The 26,915-nt window shown below is 42.1% G+C and overlaps 1 protein-coding gene across 3 annotated transcripts; it reads left to right on the forward strand.

Annotated features, from left to right (window-relative positions):
• Nucleotides 1–193: 193 nt before the first annotated feature.
• LOC137323831 (BTB/POZ domain-containing protein KCTD18-like) lies at nt 194–26,551 on the forward strand. Of its 3 annotated transcripts, none has more exons than XM_067987816.1 (7): nt 194–273; nt 1,111–1,306; nt 4,624–4,835; nt 11,129–11,322; nt 14,256–14,350; nt 18,484–18,586; nt 23,622–26,551. In XM_067987816.1, the coding sequence occupies exons 2-7, from the start codon at nt 1,150–1,152 to the stop codon at nt 24,199–24,201; spliced, it is 1,341 nt and encodes a 446-aa protein (XP_067843917.1). In that variant the 5' UTR covers nt 194–273; nt 1,111–1,149; the 3' UTR covers nt 24,202–26,551. The 3 variants fall into 3 exon arrangements, with proteins under 3 accessions (XP_067843917.1, XP_067843915.1, XP_067843918.1); XM_067987814.1 differs by lacking the exon at nt 194–273 and adding an exon at nt 290–529; XM_067987817.1 differs by lacking the exon at nt 194–273 and adding an exon at nt 579–638.
• The last annotated feature ends 364 nt before the right edge of the window (nt 26,552–26,915 follow it).

The raw sequence follows: 26,915 nt of genomic DNA on the forward strand, positions 1-26,915 counted from the left end.
GGTCCTGATCATGGTCACACAAGAGACGTTTCCTACTCCGGCTGCCAGGTGGCAGGGCAGGTGGAGGTCTCCCTCCCTCAGTCCATTCCCCCTCCCCCCCCCCCCCCCAGCAAAGGGACGCGGCAGCGGGGAGCGGGTCCGCCGTACTCCGGCCGCTAGGGGGCGGGAGCGACAGGAGGTCCAGGCTCGGGAGGAATCGGTCAGGGGGCGGACGCACCGCGGCTGCGCTGTGGCTGCGGCCGCGTCATTAGTCTGCGCCTGCCCGGGAGTAAGGTAAGTGGAGCCGGATTGAGGGGCGGGTTGGTGTCGGTGAGAGTGAGGAGGAGGAGACAGCGAGGGGGCCCGGCCCGGCCTACAAGGGACTAGGACGGCCAACTAGCCGGCCACCGGCCGCTGTTGGTGACTCACCGGGGCCACTGAGATGGAGACTAACGGGAGTGAATGGAAGAGAGTGACTGCGAGGAGCCCCCTCCCGGAGTGAATGCAGACAGTCTGTGAACCTCACTGAAAATACCCCGGGGTTTCACAGGTCCGGATCAACATGTAGTGAAAGTGGCTTTATTAAGAAAAAAAACAACTTTTCAGTTTGCTTATTAGCAACTCTGCCGATCATTAAGTCCTGTCCATGCCTCATAAGGGTGAGGACCCCAACCCTGAGTCCAAAACTCTTTTTAGTCCCTATAAATGGTCTGCTGTGGTTATTGCAACATGTTATCGAAGGTGCCCTGGGTTTTGTGTTGCCTTTCATCGATTTCTATATGACCTCTCTGGGCAGCATTTTTTGAGAAATCTATGCAGTGTTCACATACAGTGTGGAAAGCAAATAAGGATAATTTCCTTCACACAGGGATGGTTCACTTTTGTACATTGTATATACAACTTGTTTTTATATAGAGTCTTTAACATAGAAACTTCACAAAGGCATTTAAAAAAAAATAATACTGTTGGATATTGCCAACTTTAAACCAGTTACTGTTATATTTTTGCAGTTACTAGAAATATGTTCTGGCTAGTAAGTAATGTTTAGGGCAGCAATCTAAATGCTGAATAACATTTGAGTTATGTTAGTGACAATAAACTGTTTCTTAATTATATTTTTGCTTTCTGCAGTTAGAATTTCAGCGATGGAGTGATTGGTTGTTACACACCATGGAGGCTTGTGAGGGGGAAGCTATTTCCGAGATCCTCAGATTGAATGTGGGAGGTTGTTTCTATACAGCCAGACGAAATTCCCTCTGTCGTTTTAAAGACTCAATGCTTAGTGCTATGTTTAGTGGACGATTTCCTTTGAAACTAGATGAATCAGGTAATGAGGGGGATGTAGTTGTCAATCATATCAATTCATGTGGCGTACTTTCTTCCAGTAGCTGCTTTTCCTTGTTTACAAGCAAAACCCATTTCTTACTTTGGGGAGAATTAGAGCAGTTGTGTGAATGTAAATTAACCTGATTCATTATGTGAAAATAGACATGGGCAAATACTAAGTGTGGTACAGGAACACTAATGTAGTCAAGTGAATACACCAGCATATTACCCTGTTTGCACTACCAAGCACATGGTAAGAGCAACTTGATTATGTAAAAATATATTTACTGAGATGTTTTTACGCTGCTGTGACTTTGGCCCACCCCAGTGCTTAATCTGTATAGTTACGTGAGACAGCTTTCACCTCTCTAGAAGCATTCACCTATCATCCAGAAAATCTCAGTATTGGGGGATATGATGAGACTGGTGAATAGGATTCTGTTTGAGACATACATAGCCTCAATGTTCCAGAGCGCAGTTATTTCTATCCTCCAGTTGGTCTGAAAACTACTGAGATTGGTGATGAGAAAGCTTGATATGGTTGGATATCCAGAGCAGTAAGGTGGGAGGCAAGTTGCCTTGTCTTTCCACTATGCTGAAGGCTAGTGTCCATTGTATAGCTGCTGAAAAAGCTCTGAGAATCAGGACTGGCTGGCATTACCTAGAGGCTTGGTATGCAAACAAGCATGCGTGCGCACACACAGTTCAGCACGTGCATGACTGGGGTCCAGAAGAGGCAAGTCGGTGCTGTTGAAGCTCCATACCTCCAACTGGTGGAACTGGTATTCAGTGTGGATGCCTTCTATCCATACTTTTCCTGTGCAAAAAACAGTTAGTGTTGCAAGCCAATGCCCTAATGATTAGGGTGGTCCTGGCTAGAGAAGCAGTGGGCAGCCTAGCAGTATTCTGACCTGGTAGGCTGTGGGGTTTCATCTAATCAAACTCCAGTAGTCCCCACTCTTACACCGGATGGGGGTAGCTTCCTTTATTTTGACACTGCCGACCTTCGACTAATCTCTGGACTTGGACAAGTTGGGTCTTCCTATGGGGAGAGAGTGTACGCTCCAAATGGGGCAAACAGAAACTCGACAGTTGTGGATTTCTCTGCTACTTGGTTTTTGTAAAGATGGCAATGGGTTTCTGCATGTGTCTGACTTCTGGCTGACTATAAAGTTATTGTGAAAGAGGTGACCTGTTAGAACCAAAAAATGTTAGATTTAAGGTTTGATATTTGCAGTTAAGAGAATTACTGAAAATTGTTAGTTTATGATTGAAAGGTATGGATATAGGATTAAAAGACATTTTATTAAAGATATATAAATAGGATTAGAAGAGTTTACATTTGATTTCCATAATGCGAATACTGTAAAGGTCATTATTGATTTCAGTGCCTGCATCTGTTTTTGATGATTGTGAATTTTACAACTGTTTTTCAGTCATGTAACTAAAGGTTTTCAGTAATTCAGGCATTTAAAAAGGGTAGTATATGGGGCTTTTATGAATCCAGATTTTTCACTTAAGTATCTGTTGTGAGGGGTGGTTTGGAGGGTTTTCTAACATGGTGTTGAAATGGAACTTGCCTTCATGGTGTCTTCAAGCCATCCTGATTTCTTTTAAATAAAATTAAATGACCTCTTTTTAAACTTGTGGTATAAATAGAGGCGACTGAATGAGCAAGTGGATGACCATGTTTGTCCCAGCTGTGAGTTATCCAGTTTTCTTCCCTCCTGAGGTGACAACTGCAGTTGAGCTACTTATTGCATCGCCTTTGTGTTAAATGCTGTTTTCTTTGCATGAGTCCATAAGTTACATTTGTGCAGCAATCGACAAAAAGCACAGAATAAATGCAATTTATCAAAATCGTTACCTACACCATTTGATTAATTGAATTAAATAATCAAGTGGAATTGCCCAAACATTACCTTCATACCCACCATACATTAAAAAAACTCAACAGAATATAATCAAGTGAGATGATAAGGGAGTTAATTAGATGTCCACTGCACCAAGAACACGTTTGCCATTATTCTAAATAACAAATTTTGGTCACTTCCATAATGATGATTGACTCTGTCCAATGCTGAACTTCCTAAACTTTGTTGAGTCATAAAGGGACAGGAGTTCCGACTTAAAGAGGAATCCTGTCGCAAATATGAGATTCCCAAGCTTTTTCCTTTTCACTTGCATCTGTTCCATTTGGAATTTGGACAGCAATACCCACAAAGTGATGTAGTGGCAATAATTGCTTTCTCACAGAAGCTGGAGAATTTGTGTGGTATTCACATATAAAGGTGATTTAATGTTGGGAATGTAATTTGAATGTTTACAACTTGTGGTTTTAGGACAGGGTTTGCAGGCTGCGTGCAAAAGTTGACCTTGTCCTCGTCTGTACTTTTTGGCTACCAGCTATTCTAAGCACGATCTTAATCGTAGCAACAGGCTTATTTCTACTGGGGGAAAGATTAAAATGAAAGTGATGATAGGGACAAGAAGTGGCATAATTGTGGCCAGAAATCTATTCTCTCTTAAAGTACTGTAACATGTTTCTTAAAAGCACTACATAATAAGTGTAAAAATAACTCACTGTTATTCAGAAGTGTCTCTAACTCTCAACCACCCCAAATGTGTGGAGGTCATTTCAACATAAAAAGTTTTACAGTGTATAAATAATATTTAAAAGATCAATATAATTTTCTCTGGCCAGATTAATGGATGTTTTTGTGGCAGCTCTCTGTCATATAGATCCCCCCAAAAAAGTTGAATTGAACCTTTCAAACTATACGAAACCCTGTTTCTTTGGGATACTCCCTTACAAAACACTACTTTTACCAAATAAGTTTCTGTCACTTTATATCACTGAATATGTTTTGTCAACTCGCTGCAAAATATTAGCAAATAATAGTCATTTAAATTATGTAATTACCTGCTTAGAAAAATCGTAACTGAAGTAGCATTCTCTTTATATTTGCTTGCCATTTCTTTTTAGATGTGTTTTTTCCCTTCCCTTCAGTCTGAGCTGCGGACAGCTGTTATGCTGCATCCTGAATAGCCAGCAGGAGGCATAGCCTAAAAGGCAAGAGCTGGATAATGCCAGTTTTTCCTTTTCCTGAGATGGAGCATCTTGCTTGTGTACAGTATTCCTGTGCGCCAGTTCTTCTAAGAATGACACAGTTTACCTGACTGAGTGACAAACAGTCATGGGGTGAACTTGAGGCTTACTGGTTGGAAGATAATGCTTGAGCTATCAACTGTCCTCTTTGAATTTGAAATGTGTAATGTTGAACTTTACAGAGTCTAAAATCTAATCTTTTAATATAGGGGCTTGTCTTATTGAACGGGATGGAAAACTCTTCAAGTATCTCTTGGATTACCTGCATGGGGAACTCTGCATCCCTGAGGAAACGAGAACTCGTGTTGCATTACAGGAAGAGGCAGATTATTTTGGCATTCCCTATCCCTACAGTTTGACTGACCATTTGTCCAGTGAGATGGAGAGACATTGCTCAAGATCCAATATTGAAATCAAAAAGGTTTGTAATGTTCATCTCATAGTTATAGAGCTTTCACCCTGAAATTTGAAACGTGTGTTGTAATTCTGCTTGAAGGAGATAATGTCATTTTTAAAAAAAAAGTGACGCTTAGTGAAAATGGGGAAATAAACAAGAGGAAAGGGCTAAACATTGTTTTGACGATTGTTCGTAAAAGCTTTCTTTATGATCGTTTTGATGGTAAAGTCTTGCTAGATCAACAAGTTTAGCTGTATCTCTGACTAGGTTATTTTCATTCCTGTAAAACAACAAGGTTGAAAAAAGTTAAATTTTATTGATGTTGGAATATAACAAGTTAACCTATGACAAATCAAACAATACCTTCCTCTGGCCCCTGTGTACCTTTTTATATTTTGCACCTCCTTCGACAGCTCTTCAAGTTTATCCAATGTCAGCCTTGGCTGAGTGGCAGTACTCTCGCCTTGTCAGAAGGTTGGATCAAGTGCCACTCCAGAGACTGCAGCATATAATCTGGGTTGATATTTCATTGCAGTACTGTGGGATTGCTGCGCTGTTGGAGGTGCAGACTTTCGAATGAGACTATAAATCGGGCCCTCTCAGGTGGACATAAAAGATCCTATGGCACTATTTGAAGAAGAGCAATGTCCTGGCCAATATTTATCCTTCAACTAGTAACACTTAAACAGATTATCTGGTCATTATCTCACTGCTGTTGTAGGAAATGCCTTATTTCCTGTGATTCTTGGACACTGGACGAATAGTCAAGCAAAGAAAGTCACCCTCACTCAGTTGTTTCATTAATCAAAAGTAATTATTTAGTGATATCATTCATAGGAGCATTCATGAAGTAAAATCTAACAATACATATGACTTTCCTCTATAAAATCCCACTATACACTTAATAATTTGCAACAATATTATGTAAAGACTTAACAATTCATGCACACATCAAGCAAATCATTAATACATATACAACCTTTAAACCATTGCTTTTGCTCATTGGGCCTGAAGGTTGATCAGCTCTCTCAGTCCTCGAGGTCCTCTTTTTCTTGCTTGATGTTCAACTGCAGTGTGCGTTCTTTGTGACTGCTCTGTGGTGAAGAGACTTCTTCTCTCAAAGTCTTTTTTTATATATTTTTTTACCAATAGGACGTAGGATTGGGGCGTGTCATTCTTTTTGTCCAATCGCTCCCTGTTGCCATGCCTCAATCATTAATATACCTCAATGAATGACAGTTTAGGCTTTGATCATGTGACTGGAGACCCTTTGATGTAGAAAAGACCATGTGCTCGAACCATGGAATGTAAAAGGCCCCTTTACTATCTCTGTTTACGGCCTTTCATATAGAGAGAGTCCCTTTCATTTCAATGCACAATCATTCTTAATGGGCCTGATGTCTCCAATTTTGATTGCTTCAATGGCTTCAAATCCATTCCTTATACCATTTGACCATATGCTGGATGCAATACTATTTAATGTTTCACAAATCCCAGCTCTTTGAACAGATTACTAGATAGGAATGAGAGGGCCAGTGCCTTTTCACAATTATTGCATTCCTGATCCGAAGCCTTTGATGTATGCCTTTTCTTACATTACCCCCTGCTGTGTTGAAAAGCTTGTGTTTTCAAAAGCCTATATGTTTTGAAAGCCTTTAAACTCAGTATGATCCATCTAGCTTATTTATTTAATATTCTAGACAGCTATCCACAGTACAATGTCCTCGATCCTGAAACTCATACTTTTCCAATGTTCTCAGCGTCATTAAGGGAAAACAGGATTTGCAAGAACAAAGTTTACTACGTAACTATGTTTGCAGGTTTTCAATGCCTTTGTTTAAAAGGGGTACAGTTAACCCTTTCCTTCACATGTCTTTTGTTAAAGGGGTTTTGAACCCCATACTGTACATGGGACCTTGCTGTGTACAAAATTGGCTGCTGTGTTTCCTATAGTACAACAGTGATTGCACTTCAAAAATTAATTCATTGGCTGTAAAGCACTTTGGGAAGTCCCAAGGTCGTGAAAATCGCTATATAAATGCAAGTTCTTTCTTTCAGTGTGACTGAGCCATGCAGGCCAGGAGAATCCTAGGTTTGATTCTTAGCTTCTGCTGAATTAGCTGATCTCAGTCATCACAGGAATAAGGGCACGAGGTTAGGAAGGTGAAAACTGGCCAGAGTTCCGTCTTATTATTATCCAGAAACCCCACTGAAGGTGCACATGTTGCACCAGGTGAGGGCAAGATTGATTGGCCTTGGCTTTGATACTCCTTGTGATCATTAAGGATTGTGGCACTTATTAAGGCTCACACATGGATGTTGGTCAGTTGTGGGTTGTCAGATGGCACCTAGCACTCACAGAACTGTACCTTAGGAGGGAATCAGTGTCTTGGAGAAGATAGAAAAGTGGTGAAGAAAATACTTTTTTTCCCTTTGTGACTTGTGTTCCCCAGAACTGGAATCTGATGCACAAGAACTATGGTCCATTTATGTTGCATCCTTAACTACATTGAACTCATCACTCTGGGTGCAACCTTGCCCTACTGCTCAGCGACCAGTTCATTTCAAGATGTCCTTTATTATAAAACTTGATGGCATGCAATTTCTGCCATACAATATACATTGCATTTACTTCCAAAATTATTCTAACACACTGCAAAAAGCAGACACCTCTTATAAACAGGACCTAGATTATTTTGTGTGAGTAATTCATGGAGTGTTTTTTTTAAAAAGATTAATTATTAACTTTAGTATGTTTTATCCGAAGGCAGTGACTACCCAGTCAGGAACAGGGGAGTTTACTAGTGACTGCTTATAGGTTTCACTAACAAAATAATTAAAGGCTGCAAGTGGTATTGTTTCCTGTTCCCCTTCCTCGCACTTTGGTTTTGTTGATGCATGCTCATGGAGACAGAGGATTATATCTTTGCCCCTCCTGAACTGAATTTGTCACAACAAAGGTGCTACTTTCTGCCCCGGTTGCTCTTTTAGTCAGGGCAGTGAGATACTATCTACAAAACTCACAGCCACTATCAATGACTCTTGTGTTAAGACAGCAGGAGGCATAATTCAAGCAAGATAGGTAGAACTGTAATGTCTCTTGATCCCATATTTTGCAGTGGTACAGTTGGGCTGAGGTTTATAATCCTTCCAGTATGGATGAGGGGGCGGACATATGAGGAGAGGTTGAGTAGATTGGGACTCTACTCATTGGAGTTCAGAAGAATGAGAGGCGATCTTATTGAAACATATAAGATTGTGAAGGGTCTTGATCGGGTGGATGCAGTAAGGATGTTCCCAAAGATGGGTGAAACTAGAACTAGGGGGCATAATCTTAGAATAAGGGGCTGCTCTTTCAAAACTGAGATGAGGAGAAACTTCTTCACTCAGAGGGTGGTAGGTCTGTGGAATTTGCTGCCCCAGGAAGCTGTGGAAGCTGCATCATTAGATAAATTTAAAACAGAAATAGACAGTTTCCTAGAAGTAAAGGGAATTAGGGGTTATGGGGAGCGGGCAGGAAATTGGACATGAAGCTGAGTTCGGATCGGTCAATGCCCTGTGGGTGGCGGAGAGGGCCCAGGGGCTATGTGGCCGGGTCCTGCTCCGACTTCTTGTGTTCTTTAGATTTGTGGTTGGGATCAGATCAGCCATGATCTTATTGAATGGCGGAGCAGGCTCGAGGGGCCGATTGGCCTACTCCTGCTCCAATTTCTTATGTTCTTATGTTCTTAGTATGTTGCTCTCGGAAGCCGCAGTCAACTGATATTTCACATACACGTTAGTTTGACACTAGAGTGAAGTTTCATTATGTGTGATTAAGAAAAGTGCCAACAGTGGCCATAAGTTTAAAAATTGTTGTTACATGTATCTCTTGATATCTGTTTATGTTTTCTAGTTTAGTTTTCTATAGCAGTATGTCCTAGAGGCAACAAGGGGGCAAGCCATACTAGATTTAGTAATGAGTAATGAACCAGATTTAGTTAATGGCTTAACTGTGCGTGAACATCTATCCAATAGTGATCGTAACATGATCGAGTTCAATGTAGTGTTTGAAAGGGAAAAAAGTGAATCAGCTGCTAAGATTCTAGACTTGGGTAAGGCCGACTTCAATGGGATGAGACAGAGACTGTTCACAGTAAACTGGGCAAATCTGTTAATGGGTAAAATGACTGATGATCAATGGGAAATGTTTAAAGAAACATTTAACGAGATACAGAACTGGTTTATACCCCTGAGGGGCAAGAACTCCACTTGCCAAAAAAAATAGCCATGGACAACTAAAGAGGTAAGGGACAGTATAAGACATAAGGAAAGGGCATACAAAAAGGCAAAAAATGGCACAGATCCTGGTGAATGGGAAAGATACAAAGATCAACAAAGGGACTCAAAACAGATAGTAAGAGCTACAAAAAGAGAGTATGAAAAGAAACTTGCAAGGGATATCAAAACCAATATGAAGAACTTTTATAGTTATATTAGGAAAAAGAGGGTGGTCAGGAGCAGCGTTGGCCCCTTAAAAACTGAAAGTGGGGATATTGTCATTGACAATGGGGAAATGGCGGACATGTTGAATAATTACTTTGCGTCAGTATTTACAGCAGAAAAAGAGGATAGCATGCCGGAAATCCCAAGAAAACTAATATTGAATCGGGGACAGAGGCTCGATTAAAATTAACATAAGTAAAGCAACAGTAATGAAGAAAATAATAGCACTAAAGAGTGACAAATCCCCAGGACCAGATGGTTTCCATCACAGGGTTTTAAAGGAAGTAGGTGAGCAGATTGCAGATGCCCTAACTATAATCTTTCAAAGTTCTCTAGATTCAGGAACTGTCCCTCTAGATTGGAAAATTGCACATGTCACTCTGCTGTTTAAGAAAGGAGAGAGAGGGAAACCGGGGAATTATAGACCAGTTAGCCTAACATCTGTTGTGGGGAAATTGCTGGAGTCTATAATTAAGGATAGGATGACTGAACACCTCGAATTTTCAGTTAATCAGAGAGAGCCAGCATGGATTTGTGAAAGGTAGGTTGTGCCTGACAAACCTGATTGAATTTTTTGAAGAGGTGACTAAAGTAGTGGACAGGGGAATGTCAATGGATGTTATTTATATGGACTTCCAGAAGGCATTTGATAAGGTCCCACATAAGAGACTGTTAGCCATTTTAGAAGCCCATGGAATTGAGGGAAAAGTACAGACTTGGTTAGGAAGTTGGCTGAGCAAAAGGCGACAGAGTAGGGATAATGGGTAAGTACTCACATTGGCAGGATGTTACTAGTGGAGTCCCGCAGGGATCTGTCTTGGGGCCTCAATTATTCACTATTAACGACTTAGATGAAGGCATAGAAAGTCTCATATCTAAGTTTGGTGGCATTGTAAGCAGTGTAGATGGAAACATAAAATTACAAAGCGATATTGATAGATTAGGTGAATAGGCAAAACTGTGGCAAATGGAATTCAATGTAGACAAATGCGAGGTCATCCACTTTGGATCAAAAAAGGATAGAACAGGGTACTTTCTAAATGGTAAAAAGTTAAAAACAGTGGATGTCCAAAGGGACTTAGGGGTTCAGGTACATAGATCATTGAAGTGTCATGAACAGATACAGAAAATAATCAAGAAGGCTAATGGAATGCTGGCCTTTATATCTCGGACTGGAGTACAAGGGGGCAGAAGTTATGCTGCAGCGATATAAAACCCTGGTTAGACTGCACCTGGAGTACTGTGAGCAGTTCTGGGCACCGCACCTTCGGAAGGACATATTGGCCTTGGAGGGAGTGCAGCGTAGGTTTACTAGAATGATACCTGGACTTCAAGGGTTAAGTTACGAGGAGAGATTACACAAGTTGGGGTTGTATTCTTTGGAGTTTAGAAGGTTAAGGGGTGATCTGATCGAAGTTTATAAGATATTAAGGGGAACAGGGTGGATAGAGAGAAACTATTTCTGCTGTTTGGGGATTCTAGGAGTAGGGGGCACAGTCTAAAAATTAGAGCCAGACCTTTCAAGTGTGAGATTAGAAAACATTTCTACACACAAAGGGTGGTAGAAGTTTGGAACTCTCTTCCGTAAATGCCAATTGCTAAATTTAAATGTGAGAGAGATAGCTTTTTGGCAACCAAAGGTATTAAGGGATATGGGCCAAAGGCAGGTATATGGAGGTAGATCACAGATAAGCCATGATCTTATCAAATGGCGGAGCAGGCACGAGGGGCTGAATGGCCTACTCCTGTTCCTATGTGAAGATAGTAAATGTAAAGCAGTTACTTTAATCGTTTCAAATAATAAATGACTTCTTTGTTATTCCACTGATTAGGCACTGACAGACATGTGTGACTCCTATGGTTTAATCTGCACAAAGCCCATGGTGTGGATCTTGCACTATCTCAATACTTGTGGTGCCAGCTGTGAGAGCAAGATCCTAGGTGTATTTGCATCAAAGACTGAAGGTATCGGAGCCATTGAAAAACAGCTGGGAGGCAGAATGAAAAGCAGAAGTATCTATAAGAGGTAAAAGTGGGTGATCAGGCAATCATTTACTATATCTAAGATGTAAAATTTGCCACTTTGCAGTGTATGCCATGTTTGATCTGCAATATTCTGTTTGCTTTGCATGAAAAACATTGGGATTGGTAAACTATTATATTAATCAAAAGATGAATCCTGCCTCCTTAATTTCTTGTCAAAGAAGCATTGGGGATTTACTGCCAGTCTGCGTCTCGGGAACTACTAGATACCTAAATCAAAAGTAAAATAATGCAGATGCTGGAAATCTGAAATAAAAACAAAACACTGGAAACACTCAGCAGGTCAGGCAGCATCTGTGGAGAGAGAAACAGAGGTAATGTTTCAGGTTGGTGACCTTTCGTCAGAACTGAAAGAAGTAAAGATTTAACTGTTTGTAAGCATGTACAGAGCCAGGGAGGGGAGGAAAGAACAAAAGAGAGGGAATGTGATGGGGTGGAGGGCAGGAGTGATTAAATGACAAAAGGGATGATGGTGCAAGGCACAAGGGGGTGGTAATGGGACAAGTACTAGATACCTAAATTTGTCTTGCCGAACCATCAATTCAGATTATATCAAGCTCAGTTGACTTATTAAAAATTCTTCTAGTGTTAGCAAACATGTATCTTAATAGGTTAAGCTTACCCTTCAAAATATTTCTTGTTTTATTTGAAGACATCGCAATTGCGAGCATGGGACAGGCTCGATGGACCAGTAGGTCCTTTCTTGTCTGTCATTTTTCAATATGTTCGTATATTAAGATTTACACTATCAACCTTTGTATAAGTTACCAAGTGAATGAATTAACTCCTTTGTGTCGAATCATCAAAGATGAAGTCAAGCCATGAAGTCACAAATCTACATTTCTTTATTAATACATTATAACACAACTAGTAGCATTAAAGTATTAAACATTACAATGTACAAACTGTTTAGTAGATATTGTTAACTGACAAGAGTTAATAATTAAGGTTACAAAAGCAGTTCATATATGTCACAGTAACTCAGCAATAGCCAGGCTAAGTTGATATTAAGCTCAATGTCCAACGTTGATGTAAAGTCAGCAAAGTTAGTTTATTGTTAGACTCCTTAGGTTGTTGACAAGTCAACAATTTTAAATAGCAAGTCTATTTAGTTCAACTTATTATTGATAAGTGCACAGCTTTAGCAATGATTCCAGGAGCTAATACGACCTCATCCTCGAGTTGGCATAGTTGAATCGATTGCCTCACCTTCCTCTGGGATGATTGTGTTGGTCTCCTGGGACGTCAGAGCAGCAAACCTCCATCCATAGTTGTGGTATCTGTTCTCTCTCCTGGGTAGATCCACCTTGCATGTCCGTAGCTATAATTGGACTAGAATCATAGAATTGTTACAACACTGAAGGAGGCCATTCGGCCCATCGAGCCTGTGCCGGCTTTGTAAGAGCAATCCAGTTAGTCCCATTCCCTTGCTTTTTCCCCGTAGCCTTGCAAATATTTTCCCTTCAAATATTTATCCAATTCTTTTTGAAAGCCACAGTTGAACCTGCATCCACCACCCTTTCAGGCGGTGCATTCCAGATCATAACTACTCGCTGCGTAAAAAAGTTTATCCTCACGTCGCCTTTGGTTCTTTTGCCAATCACCTTAACTAGTAGAGCTAGTTCAAATGTCACCGCTCTTATTTTCAGGAAAACTTCTCATACATCCAAGTAACACAACTGTCTGTATCTGGTTTTATATATAGCCTATAAATCTTTCAATTTCTGCGATCTCTCGCTCGCTCTCTCTCTTCTCCCTGCCTCTTGCGGGTCCAGTTTATCCACCCTCTTAAATAGCTCAATAAGATCACCTCCAAGCCATCTTTTCTCAATGTAAACGCCCCCTAGCACCTGCAATGTTTTCTCAAGGTACTGGTGCCCAATCCCATTTATCAATTTAGTTGACCCTCATTCTCCCTTCAAATCCAGAGTGTTGTTACCTGCTAGTGGGAAGGATAACTAGAAAATGGTTATTTAAAATGAGGAGAGCTAAGTTGGGTGTGGGGTGGGGGGGAGGGCTCCTTTTTTTAAGTACTTAGTACACACTGCTTAAAAAGCTGGGAGAACTTCTCAGGAGTCAGATGGCTCTGAATTGGCCAATCTGAAGTTATGGCTCCTACTGCAATTATTGGAACCGCTCAGGTACAAGTGAACTGCTCCCTGTCAGTGACTCCATCCGAGCAGTTTGGAGGCATGGGAGCCAACATCGTGGCCTCTACTTTGATAAGAAATTCAAAAACTGTTCTTTTTTAAAGTTGAGGAATTTAAAAAAATAGATTGTATCCTTTAGATAGAAAATGGAGGGAATACAATAGACAAAAATGATTCCTTTGTAGACCAGTGTTTTCTTTTTTGAGTGTATTTTATTGGTTCAGTTTGAGTCCTTTTAATCTTTTCCATTTGGAAGGTTATGCCTACCTTCAGGATTCAGCACTGAAGCACAACGAGAAACATTTGCATGTGCATTTTATTGAAACCGTCCCAATCCAATCACCAAATAGCTGCCAGCGTTTAAATAGATGATCCTGTCCCGCAGTTCAATTCTATTCACGTCTTGCCCACTCACTATGCGTTCCTTCTTCCCCAAACTTATCACATAGTCCCAGTCCCTCTGGCCTCAGTCTGAGAGCAATTCATGCTTCAACGACATTTTCCAAATGCTCTCTTAAACTGCACTCTGTTGCTCTCTCGTTCACAGTGAATTCAACATTTTCCTTCTTGATGGTCGCTTTTATACCAACCTATCTACCCGTCCAAGGTAATAAATAGATACGCCAGGAAAAATATAACCGCTTTTGCAGTTTATCGTTTATAACTTTTAAACTGTTGTGGCTGTTATGAGTTGTACACTAGATGTCCAAGTGTACTCTTGCATTAATGTTGCTTCATTTGTCTGTGTTTTTGCCTCTCTTTGCAGGGAAGCTGGAAACAACCTACAATACATCTGGAGCTATTACTCAGCCGGTGAGCTGAAGAAAATGATGGATGCATTTGACTCCTGGGAGGGACGAGGTACTTACCCTTCATGTCAACATAAAAATATTTAAAACTTCGGAGGTGAGCTGTAAAGCTCAGATATATGTTGGGCTGTGCTTTGGGTTATCACTAATGTTACCAGCCAACTGCGTCAGTAGAAGTTGTGTTTCTTGTACTCTCATTTCCTATGTTGGATGCTTATTATAATGTAGTACTGCCAGTAGTCTTGGGTAAAAAGACAACTTTTCACATCCAAACCTAAAGGAAAAGACTGCCAGACAAATTCCAGTACGTTTGGAGGCAGAGTGAGAACTTTGAGATCAAGCATAGGAGTTTAATTAAATGTCACAAGTGGTGGTGCATATGTTCTTTAAGGGACTACATATGGAACTATTGCTTTGATCAATTTTCTGATCTTTACTGTAGTGCAACACTTTTCACAGCCCCAAACCGTAGTCAGGACAGGGCATGGTTTTAAATGTTAAAAGCACATCTGCTGAAGATCCAGTTCAGATCTATTCTGTAGGGCAATTAAATGGAACTGTTGTAAACAAACTGTGTTAAGAGAACAGTTACAAAGAGAACAAGATACATTTATCATTGTTGCTTTTGGTTAATTGGAAAGTTGGACTAAGTAAAGGCCATTCAGCTCTTTGAGCCTCTTCTTTCCAAAGACCTTGTTTACACAATCTGCTTTTTTGTGGACTTCACCCAACCCATTTAAGCTGCTAAACAAGAATTATGCCAATTGTTTTCTACCCCTCTCCTCCGAGGTAAATCGAGCAACACTCCAGAAAACCTGTCTGACCTCACATCTGTTGCCTCCCTTTGCACGTTCCAGCAGCTCGCATTCCTTAGAATATTCAATCGTTTCTGCCTGAAGTTATCTTTCCTTCCTGCAGCCTCATTTCTAACCAGATATTCATCCTGCTTTCAAAGGTCTGAATTGATGGAGCATCAGCTGTTTTATCTGAGTCCATTGCTCTGCATCAGAAATTCATGCCTTCTCTAAACCTCAGAAAATAGACGAACTTGTGTAAAAGTACCCTCTTCAATCAAAAGCACGTTATAGTATGGTTGCCTTGGAGTTTACTGTTTTCAGAAAAAAAAGAGTTGTAGGCAGTGAATAATTGTTTCCAGCTGTTACACAAAGCATTCGCTTTTCTCATTGTGACACACTGTGACAGGCCTGAGTTGAGATATGGCGTATTACAGCTGACAGGAAAAACTTCTGTTTTAAATGAGCGATGTGGTACATTGTTGATCATTTGCCAAGTACAAGTATTGATCTCACAAGTAGAGAACAAGCCAGCTTTTATCAGTGCAGCTGTGGCACTGCATTTCTCTCACTTTCAAACTACAATACAGTTTAAAAAATAATAGTAAGATTTCTGTAGATGGCTTTGTAATTCAAAATTCTCAGTGATTTTTAGAAATGGAATGAACAGTTGATCCTAAACTCTAAAGCGTGAATCAAAATGGGAGAGATAAGTGTAGGGAATGGAAGGTACTCTTGTCCTAACACACTGTGTGAGATCAGAGAATCATAGAATGGTTACAGCACAGAAGGAGGCCATTCGGCCCGTCGAGCCTATGACGGGTCTCTGCAAGAGGAATCCAGCCAGTCCCACACCCCGACCTTTCCCCATAGACCTGCAATTATTTTTCCTTCAAGTACTTATCCAATTCCCTTTTGAAAGCCATGATTGAATACACCTCCACCACCATTTTAGGCAGTGCATTCCAGATCATTACCACTCGCTGTGTTTAAAAAAAAAAGTTTTTCCTCATGTCCCTCTTGGTTCTTTTGCCAATTACCTTAAATCTGTGTCCTCTGGTTCTCGACCCTTCTGCCAACAGGAACAGCTTCTCTCTACCTTCTCTGTCTAGACCACTCATGATTTTGAATACCTCTATCAAATCTCCTCTCAACCTTCTCTGCTCTAAGGAGACCAACCCCAGCTTCTCCAGTCTATCCATGTAACTGAAGCCCCTCATCCCTGAACCATTCTAGTAAATCTTTTCTGCACCCTCTCTAAGGCCTTCACGTCCATCTGAAAGTGCGGTGCCCAGAATTGGACACAATACTGCAGTTGTGGCCGAACCAGTGTTTTATAAAGGTTCATCATAACTTCCTTTTGTACTGTAGGCCTCTATCCCAGGATACCGTATGCTTTTTTAACCATTTTCTCAACCTGCCCTGCCACCTTCAGTGATTTGTGCACATATACCCCCAGGTCTCTCTGCTCCTGCATCTCCTTTAGAATTGTACCCTTTAGTTTATATTGCCTCTCCTCATTCTTTCTACCAAAATGTATTACTTCACACTTCTCTGTGTTAAATTTCATCTGCCACGTGTCCACCCATTCCACCAACCTGTCTATGTCCTCTTGAAGTCTATCACTATCCTCCTCATTGTTCACTACACTTCCAAGTTTTGTGTAATCTGCAAATTTTGAAATTGTGCCCAAGTAATTAATATATATCCAGAAAAGCAGTGGTCCTGGTACCGGCCCCTGGGGAACACCACTGTATACTGTCTTCCAGTCCGAAAAACAACAGTTCGCCATTATTCTCTGTTTCCTGTCACTTAGCCAATTTCGTATCCATGCTGCCCCTGCCCCTTTTATTCCATAGGCTTCAACTTTGATGACAAGCCTGTTATGTGGCACTTTATCAAACGCCTTTTGAAAGTCCATATACACCACATCAACTGCATTGCCCTCATCAATCCTCTCTGTTATCTCATCAAAAAACTCAATCAGGTTAGTTAAACACAATTTGCTTTTAACAAATCCATGCTGGCTTTCCTTAATTAATCCACACTTGTCCAAGTGTCTGCTAATTTTGTCCCGGATTATCATTTCTAAAAGTTTCCCCACCACTGAGGTTAAACTGACTGGCCTGTAGTTGCTGGGTTTATCCTTGTATCTTTTTTGAACAAGGGTATAACATTTGCAATTCTCCAGTCCTCTGGCACCACCCCTGTATCTATGGATGTTTGGAAGATTATGGCCAGTACCTCTGCAATTGTCACCCTTTCTTCCCTCAGCAACCTAGGATGCATCCCATCCGGACTGGGTGACTTATCTACTTTAAGTACAGCCAGCCTTTCTAGTACCTCTATCAATTTTTAGCCCATCCAGTATCTCAACTACCTCCTCTTTTACTGTGACTTTGGCAGCATCTTCCTTGGTAAAGATAGATGCAAAGTACTCATTTAGTACCTCAGCCAAGCCCTCTGCCTCCATTCATAGGTCTCCTTTTTGGTCCCTAATCAGCCCCAGCCCTACTACCTGTTTACTATTTATATGCCTATAGAAGATTTTTGGATTCCCTTTTATGTTAACTGCCAGTCTATTCTCATACCCTCTCTTTGTCCCCCCTTATTTCCTTTTTCACTTCCCCTCTGAACTTTCTGTATTCAGCCTGGTTCTCGCTTGTATTATCAACCTGACATACGCCCCCTTTTTCTGCTTCATCTTACCCTCTATCTCATTTGTCTTGATAACTTTTCATATTTCATGGAGACAGTGGCATTGAAATCAGATGACACTTTGACAAAGAACAGTTAGCGGTTGTGTCACTGGAATCAATCTGTACTGCGATATAATTTGCTCTTATGCTAATATTTCTATTTAATTCTTAGAATTTTGAATTTTGTAAGAAAATAGTCTATCCTGTTCATTGCTTTTGAGCATAATTCACTTGTGACTTGGTGAGTCACTTGGTCATTCTCATCCTTATTTTCAAATCCCATCATGGCCTTGCCCCTCCCTATCTCTGTAACCTCCTACAACCCTCTGAGATCTCTGCGCTCCTCCAATTCTGGCCTCTTGCGTATCCCCAATTTTAATTGCTCCACCATTGGCGGCCGTGTTTTCAGCTGCCTAGACCGTAAGCACTGGAATTCCCTCCCAAAACCTCCCTACTCCTCTCTCCTTTAAGACTCTCCTTAAAACCTACTTCTTTGACCAAGCTGTCACCTGTCCTAATATCTCTTTATGCTGTTCGGGTGTCAAATTTTGTTTGATAGCGCTCTTGTGAAGCATCTTGGGATGTTTTACTACGTTAAGGTGTTATGTAAATGCAAGTTGTTGTTGATAGGTCTTCATCTTGTTTCTATATCTTCTGCTGCATGCAGATACAGTGCCTTATTTTACCTGCAGGTGTCAGTTATTGGAGAGTGCCTCAGGAGTTGATTGAATGTTGGACTCTTGAAGGCCGACCTATGCAAGGCAGCCAAGAGAAGGTGGCACCAATCCAGAAGCGGTAGGTGCTTTGTTTCATTGTACTTGTGACTTTTAAAAATTCCTGTGTTGCTCAGTTTATGCACAGCAGAACATAGGTTTTCAAACTGGGATCCTTGGACTCTTGGGAATCAGTTGAAGGATCCCAGGGGTCAACAGGGTAACTTTTTTTGTATTTGCTGACTTACTACTACATTATTTCTGTTGCTGTACACTAATAGAACTCATTTTCTACGATGATAGGACTGTTGCTATGGGTAGCTGACACTGTCTGTCAGAATTTAGTACAGAGGGTCTTGGGAGTACTGGTATATGCAGGAGGGTTCTCCTGAACAGGAAAGTTTGAAAACCACTAATATGGAAAGACAGGCTCCTCTTTCATTAATCAGAGTGCTTCTTAGTCGGTAACCATTACAGGAATCCATGAGGAGAGGTACCCTACGAAAAAAATGTTATTTGATAAGTTGCTGTTTTATGCCTTTTGTTGCTTTACAAATACATGGACTCCACTTGAAGAAAAATATATATAGATTTACCTTAAGTATTTTTCTTTCCCTTAACTAGTTGTTCACCAGCTGGGAATATGACCAGCTTCCAGCCTTTATCAGAGCTACTCCTGAACAGGCCAGTGAGTGGGAGACTCTCCCTGCAATTTTTTCCTCCTTCCGATAGGGGGACGCCTTGACCTTGATTTATTCCAACAATTTTATTTTAAAATCACAAGCTTTCGGAGATTATCCCCTTCGTCAGGTGAGTGAGTGAAAGGTTCTCAAATCGCATATCTTATATTAGGCTGGGACACCATCACATCAATCAAAAGGTGTCGTTGGTGTTCAGACAGGTTAGCCACGGAGAACAGTATGTCCCAGTACACTGAATATACATTGTGTCAAATTACACAGACGGAGAAACAGACCCAAATGGCAGAGAGAGAGAGAGAGAGAGAATATTAAAAACAGATAACTTTTTTTTCCCCTTGCTGGTGGGGTTACGTGTAGCGTGACATGAACCCAAGATCCCGGTTGAGGCCGTCCTCATGGGTGCGGAACTTGGCTATCAATTTCTGCTCGACGATTTTGCGTTGTCGTGTGTCTCGAAGGCCGCCTTGGAGAACGCTTACCCGAAGATCGGTGGCTGAATGTCCTTGACTGCTAAAGTGTTCCCGACTGGGAGGGAACCCTCCTGTCTGGCGATTGTTGCGCGGTGTCCGTTCATCCGTTGTCGCAGTGTCTGCATGGTCTCGCCAATGTACCATGGTCCGGGGCATCGTTTCCTGCAACGTATGAGGTAGACAACGTTGGCTGAGTCACAGGAGTATGAACCATGTACCTGGTGGGTGGTGTCCTCTCGTGTGATGGTGGTATCCGTGTCGATGATCTGGCATGTCTTGCAGAGGTTACCGTGGCAGGGTTGTGTGGTGTCGTGGACGCTGTTCTCCTGAAAGCTGGGTAATTTGCTGCGAACGATAGTCTGTTTGAGGTTGGGTGCCTGTTTGAGGTTGGGTGCCTGTTCGAAGGCGAGTAGTGGAGGCAAGGTGTTCGTCGTCATCGATGACATGTTGAAGGCTGCGGAGAACATGGCGTAGTTTCTCCGCTCCGGGGAAGTCCCGAAAGGACTACAGATCACGAACCCACTCAAGTCGACATACAACTCAGATTACGCTGAGACTCTGCCGTCGTACCTCTCGCACACTCTGCAACCATCTCATACACCAACTCTACAGCAGACGCCGCAACCTCGAAACCAAGATAGAATCCATACTCTCAACCTGTACTCAGGACACAGCAGACCAGCTACGAGACACCGCCAAACAGACGAGGCAACGGAACTACGCTGCCTACATGAAAACCAAGAGCAGGAAACTTGAGAAACTCTGCATCACCACCAGCATCAACCAAGCCTCCCCCGGTACCACGGTTACAACCACAGGGAAGTCTGTCGTCAATTTGTCCGACCACGCCCTTCAACCAGACGAAATCGAAGTTCTCAGCCGAGGGCTCAATTTCTGCCCACCACCAAAATGGACCCCATCGGTCTCGCGGCGGACACAGAGGAATTCATCAGGAGAATGAGACTCTGGGAATTCTTCCACAAATCCCAAGATTTCAGCAGCGAACCCAATGAGACAATCAACGATCCGGAACAGCAGACAGAGGGATTCGCGGTACAGCAACCGAAGAAGAAAGAGTCAAACTGGACTCATCTGGAGGGTCGCTGCCCTAAGCTTGACATATATGCTCAAGCTGTCAGGAGGTGTGTCAATGCCAGATTCATCAGCCGCACTCAAGACAGTCCAGAATGTCACCCGAGCACAACGTAACGCCATCAACGCTCTCAAGACCAACCGCAACATCGTCATCAAACCAGCGGACAAAGGAGGAGCCATCGTCATACAGAACAGAACGGACTATTGCAAAGAAGCACACCGACAACTGGACAACCAGGAACACTACAGACAGTTACCCGCAGATCCGACCAAAGAACACACCCACCAGCTCAACAAACTGATCAAGACCTTCGATCCAGACCTTCAAAGCATCCTACGTGCTTTCATTCCACGTACTCCCCGCGTGGGAGACTTCTACTGCCTCCCAAAGATAAACAAAGCCAACACACCCGGACGTCCTATCGTATCAGGCAACGGAACCCTGTGTGAGAACCTCTCTGGATACGTCGAGGGCATCCTGAAACCCATCGTACAGGGAACCCCCAGCTTCTGTCGCGACACTACAGACTTCCTACAAAAACTCAGCACCCACGGACCAGTTGAACCAGGAACACTTCTCACTACGATGGACTCTACACCAGTATCCCCCACGATGACTGCATCGCTGCAAAAGCCTCAGTACTCAACACCAACAACAGCCAATCTCCAGACGCCATCCTACAACTCATCCGCTTCATCCTGAATCACAATGTCTTCACCTTCGATAACCAGTTCTTTACCCAAACACACGGAACAGCCATGGGGACCAAATTCGCACCCCAATACGCCAACGTTTTCATGCACAAGTTCGAGCACGACTTCTTTACTGCACAGGACCTCCAACCAACGCTATACATCAGATACATCGATGACATTTTCTTCCTATGGACCCACGGCGAAGAATCACTAAAGAGACTACACGATAACATCAAGTTTCATCCCACCATCAAACTCACCATGGACTACTCCTCAGAATCGGTTTCTTTCTTGGACACACGAATCTCCATCAAAGACGGGCACCTCAGCACCTCACTCTACCGCAAGCCCACGGACAACCTCACGATGCTCCAGTTTTCCAGCTTCCACCCCAACCACGTCAAAGAGGCCATCCCCTATGGACAGGCCCTACGAATACACAGGATCTGCTCAGACGAGGAGGAACGCGATGGACACCTACAGACGCTGAAAGACGCCCTCGTAAGAACGGGATATGACGCTCGACTTGTCGATCGACAGTTCCGACGGGCCACAGCGAAGAATCGCATAGACCTCCTCAGAAGACAAACACGGGACGCAACCAACAGAGTACCCTTCGTCGTCCAGTACTTCCCCGGAGCGGAGAAACTACGCCATGTTCTCCGCAGCCTTCAACATGTCATCGATGACGACGAACACCTCGCTAAGGCCATCCCCACGCCTCCACTACTCGCCTTCAAACAGCCACCCAACCTCAAACAGACCATCATTCGCAGCAAATTACCCAGCTTTCAGGAGAACAGCGTCCACGACACCACACAACCCTGCCACGGCAACCTCTGCAAGACATGTCAGATCATCGACACGGATACCACCATCACACGAGAGGACACCACCTACCAGGTACATGGTTCATACTCCTGTGACTCGGCCAACGTTGTCTACCTCATACGTTGCAGGAAAGGACGCCCCGGAGCATGGTACATTGGCGAGACCATGCAGACACTGCGACAACGGATGAACGGACACCGCGCAACAATCGCCAGACAGGAGGGTTCCCTCCCAGTTGGGGAACACTTTAGCAGTCAAGGACATTCAGCCACCGATCTTTGGGTAAGCGTTCTCCAAGGCGGCCTTCGAGACACACGACAACGCAAAATCGTCGAGCAGAAATTGATAGCCAAGTTCCGCACCCATGAGGACGGCCTCAACCGGGATCTTGGGTTCATGTCACGCTACACGTAACTCCACCAGCAAGGGGAAAAAAAAGTTATCTGTTTTTAATATTTTCTCTCTCTCTCTCTCTCTCTCTCTCTCTCTCTCTCTCTCTCTTTTTCTCTCTGTCTGTGTAATTTGACACAATGTATATTCAGTGCACTGGGACGTACTGTTCTCCGTGGCTAACCTGTCTGAACACCAACGACACCTTTTGATTGGTGTGATGGTGTCCCAGCCTAATATAAGATATGCGATTTGAGAACCGTTCACTCAGTCACCTGACGAAGGGGATAATCTCCAAAAGCTTGTGGTTTTAAAATAAAATTGTTGGGCTATAACCTGATGTTGTAAGATTCCTTACATTTGTCCACCCCAGTCCATCACCGGCATCTCCACATCTTGATTTATTCCAGTAGCATTGGGGAATAAATTAGAAACTAGCCACGTGGGAATTTATGGACACAACTAGGAGTTTTGTCACTCCTTATGACAGGGCATTTGTGCTGACTCTGAGGTAGATGTTGTAATTTTCTGGTGATGGATTTGCTAAGAATAGGATTAATTTCATCACTGATTCCGAAGCACTAACCCACTGCAGGAGATGGATATCCCCTCTCATCTAACACGGAATTCATAGTCAAGAGAAGACAAAGCTGATTCACTTTGCTGACATTCTCCTTTTATTCATTCATTCCATGAATCGTCTAAATGAGGAATATTCTCTGTTTTGTAAAATTTATTATTATGATTTCACAGAAGTTCATTATTTGCAGCAATTAGATCACCAAGTGTATAATATAACAAAAAGGACATCAGTACTCAAAGGATTAACTTCCCTTTTTATGGATTCAATCAATTACTAATGGATCAGATTTGCTAGCAGTTTCTCTGTTTTGTTTAATCTTTACATTAAGTCCAAGTTTTATGTATCTTCCAGACACATTGTTGATGTCAATGATGCAGAAATGGAAACTCCCAAAAAGAACCTGAAACCTGTAGAGTTCTCTGGCCCATCCACCAGCACCCGCATAAAAGTGAAGAATTCCGGATTGGTCAAACTATCAACTCCAGGTGATGCTTCGAAGACAGCGACAAACTCCTTGGTTCATCTCAAAACCACAGCCATCAAGAGAGTAAGCACCGGGGAGTTTGTAAACCACAGGACAGCATCTTCCAGTGCCACAGAGTCTGCTTCTGGATCAGGTGCCCAGACGTCACCACCTGTCAAATCCCAGAATGCTGGAAGTGCCGTAGAGTCTTGTTGCACAGCAACAGTCAAGCTGCCAGAAAAGAAGGTAGTGGTGAATCGAGTGATCAAATTGAAAAGGATGCCACCTTCTGCGACAGTCGTAACACCAGCAGATCCTACTAAAAGTGAAAGAGACATGCATACGGTCACTTCGGATGTACAATCGAGTACTTCAGAAAACCCTCACACCTCTAGTACTGTGAATTTAATGGCAGACTATCTAGAGGACATATGTGGAAATGGTAGAAAAAAGGATGAGAATGGTTAAAAGACCAGTGGTTTGTAGGGGAGGGGACAGGACTGTTGAAGCGGTTTGGTAGGATTGTGCATTTGAATCCTGTTGATGCATAGCCTAATTTCCCAAGAAATGTTATCCTTAGATCGGGATTTCAATAGAGTTGCTTAGGTAAAAATGGAAAATTTGCCCTTTCATTGGTAGCTCAATGTGTTTATCCAGTGTATAAGACAGACCAAGGAGGTCCCAGGTTTGATCTCTGGTCTGTGCTTAGTTGACCTCCATTTGGGTAGTGGTAGAGGTACTACATTTGGATTGAGTGCCTCGAGTAAGGGGAAATCTGCCAAGCCTCTTGCTCCTGACCGTTATCCATCAACTCTGCTGGAACTGTGTGTGTGTGTGCACACCAGGACTAGGCTTGGCTATGATTTCTCCATCTCCTGCTTCTGCACTCAAGTTGCCTGTCAATTCTCACCATCAGGGCTCACAAATATTGGCCACTTGAGCAAGATACCAGAGAGCGGCTGCTGTCTGTGGAGTAAACAGTTTCAGGAGAATAAGGAGGGAAGAAATTGGTATAAAATATTTTTTTTCAAATGACTACTCTGTATTGTATCTCAACTCATTTAGTGACTTACTTTGCAACTGAATTTAAATGCAAACATGGTACTTTAATACACACTGGATCGCATCTACCAAAATATTTCACTTTTAATTGGGTTGTATACTGCCCACTTAGAACCAGTTGAGGATATCTTAAGGTTGACAACCTCAAGGCATATAGACATTCTCTGCTTCCGAACACTTGCAACTAAAGGTTTAGTCACAGAGCCCTTATGCTCTTTTTAAAAAAAATATTTTGAACTGCGCCTCTGCATTCATGCCACATCAGAAAATCCAAATGCCTTGTCTGACAGATTGCAGCCTTACTGTGGAACATGCAGCTGAATTGGGCCCATTTAGCAGCAACATAAATGGACTGTGTGTTGTGAAGTGAAAAAGTGTTGCTGATTGTAGCATCCTTGCAATGGAGAAACCAGCAATGAAATTAACTTCAAAGCAACAGTGGGTGTGATCAAATAGTAATAATGAACTATGCCATTCCTGTACTGGGGAATAGAGGAAAAGATCGATTGAAGAACTGCACCTTCACACAGCCCTCCCCTCTTCAATTCCTGGTCTAGTGGAAGCAGTTTGCCATAACTTGTACAATGTTTTACATTAAGTTTGTGTGTGTGAGAGAGAAATGGCCAACACGTTGGACAAACAATATATAGAGCATGAGGTTTTAAGTTTAATTGTTTGGTCATTTTAAGGGATAAGGAAATGGAGTTCTGCTACACCCTTCAAACCCCCCCCCCCACCACCTCCCATTTTGAGTTGCTAATCTTGACCACACTATCTAGTATGAGAATGGAGTCTTTCTTCTTAAGCCAGGGTACTAGTTGTACATTACCAGTTCGAGTGTGGGGCTGGCTGTAATCTGGGATTAGATGGCCTGCCTGTTTTCCTATTTGGAGAAAGATATGTCGGTGAGAAGCAGATTTTAGAATGGACCTTTTTTTATTGTTGTGATAAGAAAACAATGAAATTAAGATAGAGTAAAACAAATTTGGGCTTTTTTTCAGGTGTGAAAAGAAAACTTTTATTACCTACTGTCAAACCCAAGACCAAAAACAACAATTTTGTTCAATTTTTCTTTTTGTATTTGGTTTGTTGAGGTTTTACGCTTCTGCTCAGGTCAGGTGTACTACTCCATGTAACTGCCACGTGTGTGGTGGTGTGATTGATAGCCTAGAAAGGAATCCATTCGCTCCAGTATTTGCTGTTGCCTATTCAGGTTTCAACCATATATCTGTTTTATTTCATAAGATGATTTTGTTGGTTGAGTTTTATGCAGAAATCTCATGTTTTGACAGTAGTCGATGATAACATGTACTGGGAAACATTTTATTTTAGGATCAAGGCCCTTCATACAGGGGTTATGCCTGGAACAGAATTTTATGATAAGGGCAAGTGATTTGTTAGCTCAGAAACTGACATTTTCAGTGCCCCCTGGGTTTAATGCAAAATTGCAGAATTTGGGTGGCAAGTCATATTAAATGCACTGTGTAGAAGTTCATGGGATGTTGCATTGCGGCAGATCACTTGCCCTACTTATATTGGGAGTGAGTGAGAAGTGATTTGATACACTGGAGTTTTGTGCTTGAGTCAGGCACATGTTTATCTGGAGAAAGCTTTACCGTTGGTGACAGATGTGTAGGTTTTTAATGTAAGACTTTTATTGGCTACAGTTTTATATTTAAAATTTGTATGCTCCATACCTGAGAGGTCGACTGTTTTACTTGAAAATAAAATATGATTTTGCTTGTTTTTAAAGGTCTATGGTTTTCCAACTTCTCAGTTTGTATGATCTTTATTGCAATTATCAATGTTATCATAAAAGTGTATTCAATGTACTGATACTAATAAGCTCTAGATAAAATAATTCATGCTTAAGGAAATACACTTTAATGTTATGTGATACACTTCTGTGATGCTTTTACTTCATTCTAACCTTATTAGCTCCTTCCCAATAGCTGTAACTAGCAATCTGGGGGGCATCAGCAATGCAAACAAAACTCACTTGTGCACAGTTGATTGAGTGAAAAAGCAAACACAAAAGTGCTTAGAAACCAGCTAAATCAAATCAGATAACAAACCACCGCCTTAAAAAAAAATTACTGATGATAAATAAACCTCCTGCC

Source organism: Heptranchias perlo, chromosome 7, assembly GCF_035084215.1.
Source record: "Heptranchias perlo isolate sHepPer1 chromosome 7, sHepPer1.hap1, whole genome shotgun sequence".
NCBI classification, from domain to species: Eukaryota; Metazoa; Chordata; class Chondrichthyes; order Hexanchiformes; family Hexanchidae; genus Heptranchias; species Heptranchias perlo.

Excerpts from the sequence above, each read along its gene's own strand:
- LOC137323831 (XM_067987816.1), top strand. The coding sequence starts at position 1,150 with ATGGAGGCTTGTGAGGGGGAAGCTATTTCCGAGATCCTCAGATTGAAT. Across the intron at positions 14,351-18,483 it reads TGACTCCTGGGAGGGACGAG|GTGTCAGTTATTGGAGAGTG; the intron begins GTACTTACCCTT and ends TTTTACCTGCAG. Across the intron at positions 18,587-23,621 it reads GTGGCACCAATCCAGAAGCG|ACACATTGTTGATGTCAATG; the intron begins GTAGGTGCTTTG and ends TGTATCTTCCAG.